The 4,015-nt window shown below is 37.1% G+C and overlaps 1 protein-coding gene across 8 annotated transcripts in view; it reads left to right on the top strand.

Annotated features, from left to right (window-relative positions):
* The window catches only part of Frmpd4 (FERM and PDZ domain containing 4), a 972,353-nt gene that overhangs the window by 545,939 nt on the left and 422,399 nt on the right, over positions 1 to 4,015 (top strand). For 4 of the 8 annotated variants that reach the window (XM_029534155.1, XM_021187621.2, XM_029534153.1 and 1 more), the window contains one exon: positions 3,363 to 3,459. The exons of 3 other annotated variants lie outside the window; for them this stretch is intronic. In XM_029534155.1, the coding sequence (XP_029390015.1) occupies positions 3,443 to 3,459 (17 nt within the window). In that variant the 5' untranslated portion in view covers positions 3,363 to 3,442. Of the gene's footprint in view, positions 1 to 416; positions 452 to 3,362; positions 3,460 to 4,015 lie in introns of those variants that run through there. One more of the 8 variants, XM_029534154.1, reaches the window with a different exon arrangement.

Below are 4,015 nucleotides of genomic sequence, written 5' to 3'. Positions count from 1 at the left end.
TCTCTCTGTGTGTGTGTGTGTGTGTGTGTGTGTGTGTGTGTGTGTGCGTGTGTGTGTGTGTGTGTTCATTTCTTTTCTCATTGCTTTGATCCTCACAAGAAGGAAGCAACTTAAAGGATGAAGGGTTGATTTTGGTTTTCAGTTTTAAGGAATATAATCTATGATAGTGGGGAACACCTGGGCATAGGAGGCATAAGGCAACTAACCAGTCAGAGTCAGGAAGCAGAGAGAAACAAATGCTGATTCCTCATTTCCTTTTGATACAGTCCAGTTGACAAGCCCATGGAATGATGTCACTCGGATTTACAATAGATATTTTTTCCGCCTCAATCACCTGAAGTACAAGATCTCTCACAGTCCTATCCAGAGGTTCATCTCATGGACAATTGTAGATCACACGGATTCTAACCATCACAGAGGGATGACAAGAAAGAGGACAGGGTTGTAAGAGGTCAGCAGAATACCTTGAAGCACTGAAAATCTGCCAATACTTTGACCAATACGGAAGCAATTCGAGCAATTAAAATGCAAATATGTGAGGTTTATCACTAAGTCAATGCAGCATATATTCCTTGCCTCATGATTAATTCTATAATTAAAGTTGATCTTTTTTAGGCAAGTATCCATTAGAAACACTTTCTGTTAATATTTATCTATTAGCTAAATATCTTTCCAACTGAAAAAAAAACACAAAAATTAAAATTATCATCACTGCCCCATCCATAAATACTGGGCAATATGGATGGATTTGACAATAAAGAATCCAGACAGAAATCACAGATATCTTCCTAGAAAAAAATACAGTTAGGTTTAAGAGGAATGCATAAATTCTACTATTGTGTTATGCCACATTTTAAATGTCTTTAGTGAAATTTTGTTTAGGATATGGGTTTCAGGTATAGAAACTATATGACCAAATCTGCCTTTGAGCTTAATGACTATGACTATGTAAATTCGTTCTAACAGACACTTAAAACCTCAGCTCAGATTAGGGCAACGATAGATTAGTAGGCATGAAGAATGAAAATTGATTAAGACAGCTGGTTTAAGTAGTAAATTACTGTTTTATGACTTTTCTGATATTATGTCATGGGTGTCCGGTTCTTCCTTCATAAGAAAGAAGTTTTTCAGGACACATGTGTACATGTGTTTTCTGAATGTTCATGTGTATGTGAATACATGAGTATGTACATATGCATTTGCAGGCTAGAGAACAATGTTGAACATTGTTCTCAGGAACAATATTCAATTCATTCAAGAAAGGTTCTGACATTTGGCTGGGGCATCTCATCCGTGTATCTCCTTATCCCTGCCTTCATCCTTCCATTCTAAGAGTTTATTCCAACTTTCCTTGGCAGTGGTACTCTTCTTGACCAACTGCAATTTTATGGTACTTCAATGTGCTTCTCCAATCAATCTTTCCACTTGTGGCAAATTAGGCCTCAGTTCTTAGTTAGCCAGTCATGTTATAGTGTATGGCAAAGACTGATTGATTACATAGTACTTAGTGTGCTCAGAAAGTTATTAGCCATACCACAATGTTCACATTTTTTTTCCAGTGAAAAGGAATATGGCATTTTCGATACTCAATGGTTTTTAAGACACGGCATGTTATTTGTATGTACATTTAGTTATAGCAAAACGTCTATAAACATTGGCAAAGAATAAAGAGAGAAACTGGACTTCTATGAGAGAGGAGGGGGTAAACATTGGGGAGAAGTGAAAGTTGGTTTCCATTTGAGAGAGAAATTGTTTGGCAACAAGGACAAAGCGAGTCTTTTGGGCACTGTAGATCAACTGCGGCTATGAAAGAAGGCAATTTCTGTTCTGAAGGCTCTCTAGAAACGGTGCAAGTGTTATCTGAGAAGCATATGTGAGGACTGGATCTTATTAAGTTGACCAGTGTCTCCTACCTTCAAAACATCTGCACATTCAAGCTCTGGGGATTGAAGGATTTATGGTCTCGCACATACTAGGCAAGTACTCTGTCATTGAACTACATTCCCAGCCATCTTATCAATTCATAAGACAAGGTCTACACAATTTCTCTTCTTTGAATTACTTAGATTTTACAGTTTTAAAAATACTTTTTAAAACTACTGTTTTGGAGCTTCTTGTCCTTTTGCACCTTTAATAGTTCTGATGTTCACCTTCACATTGAAATCTAGTGGGCCCTAAACCTTCCTGGCCAGTGTGTTTTACTTGTGACTTTTCAAGTCGTGTGAAATTGCCATCATAGCCAAACTGAGAAGCAATTACAATGGTCAAACTGTTGCTTAGAGCACTGGAACTCATTTTCAGGTGCAGCCAAGCCAACACCTACAGGCTACATCTGCTTCAGTATAGCTATGAATGCAGTCCAACACAAAATCATAAACTTGTTGAACATTATTAGATATTTTAAATCTTTATGTGTGTGTGTGTATGTGGGTGAATGTGTGTGTACTTATTCATTTGTGCAGACACCAATAATTAGATAAGTTTATTAGTATTCACTTTCTAGTGTATTTCCTAGAGGTGCTTTTCCACTGCGTATGCCAGCCTAACCTGCCTTAACAGCAGCTTCCAGGGATTCTTCTTTCTCTGCCTCTCATTTTCCCATAGGGGTTCTGAGATTATAGATATATGCTACCCTGTCCCGTTTTAAGGAGGTTCTGGAATTCGAACTCATGTACCCACCTTTGAGATTAAGTACTTTACATGCTGAGCCATTGTTCCAGACACAAAACATTATGATTTTTTTCCTCGTTACCGGATTACTTAGTTCTCAATATGTCCTTTGTAGACACAATTATGCTATTATATATTATAGTATTATAATAGTGAAAGGTTAGGCACAGCTGCAAGTGCATAGTTTACCCCACTACAGTGTCAGCTTCTCATTAGTGAGCTTCAGGATTGAGCTCTCAACTTAGATCAGTGATAGGAGGTTTTGTTTCAAAGTAATTTTTGCTTGTTTTAATGTGTGAAATAATTTGATTTGAGACTCTCATATTTCAACTTTTATCAGCCTTCTGTTCTGTGATCAGGTCTATTCTTCATGAAGACTTGCTCTCCTAATCATCTTGTTTTATTGTCAAGGCATGAAACAATATCTTAGAACTGCACCATTTTAATAAATGAACTAAAACATTGATCAGAAGGAAAGGATGCAGGGGAGGGAAGAAAGAAGAAAAGTGATCCTAATGTGCTTGATTTTTTTTTCTTCACTACAAAGTCTTAGATTCTATTCTAATCTAAGCACATTATAATTTGTGAAATGATGCTGAAGAAAAGGACAAATTTGTTTTCCCGAACTATTATTGTTGTTGCTGTTATTGTCATTAACATACACCATTTACTGAGTATTTATTATTTTTCAGGCACTCTGCTGTTTTATGAGACAGGCATTAGTGTCCCCACTTACAGTTCAGGAAACTGAGGCACAGAGCAGTTCAGTGGCATGAGGTCACACAGCTGGTAAGTGACAGCTCCAAGACTTGAATTCTCTCTGATCCTTCCCTTGCAGCTTTCATTTCCTTTGTCCATTTGCTTTTGCTGGTTGCCTTTTCTGATTCTCCCTCACATCACTTTGTGTCCTTTTCATGTCTCCTAACAATGGAGTGAGTAGACCTTCATTCGAGAGGCTTTTAAGTCATGTCCTCTTTCTGATATATTGATGGGTTTTGAAAATAAAAACAGGAATGTTGTGGGCCTTCAGAATTAAGGCCGGAAGGCTACACAGAATTGCTTTCTGCCCTTATTATATAAAGAGAAAATTGACTAAATAAATAAATAAATAGCAATAAATTACAAAAAAAAAAGAAAAAACATGATGTTGCCTCTGGATTTTGGCAAATCTGTTTCCTTTAGAACTGACTTTCAGTATACTAAAACATGAAGTTTGTCAAACTAAAGCAAACATTCTTGAACTGTGTTCCAGGCCACTTACCACTTACTTTGTAACAGTATATCATAATGCTCTCTCTCTCTCTCTCTCTCTCTCTCTCTCTCTCTCTCTCTCTCTCTCTCTCTC

This window comes from Mus pahari, chromosome X, assembly GCF_900095145.1.
Source record: "Mus pahari chromosome X, PAHARI_EIJ_v1.1, whole genome shotgun sequence".
Taxonomy (NCBI): domain Eukaryota; kingdom Metazoa; phylum Chordata; class Mammalia; order Rodentia; family Muridae; genus Mus; species Mus pahari.
The sequence above is the reverse complement of the archived record's forward strand: the minus strand, read 5'-3'. Positions and strand labels throughout refer to the sequence as shown.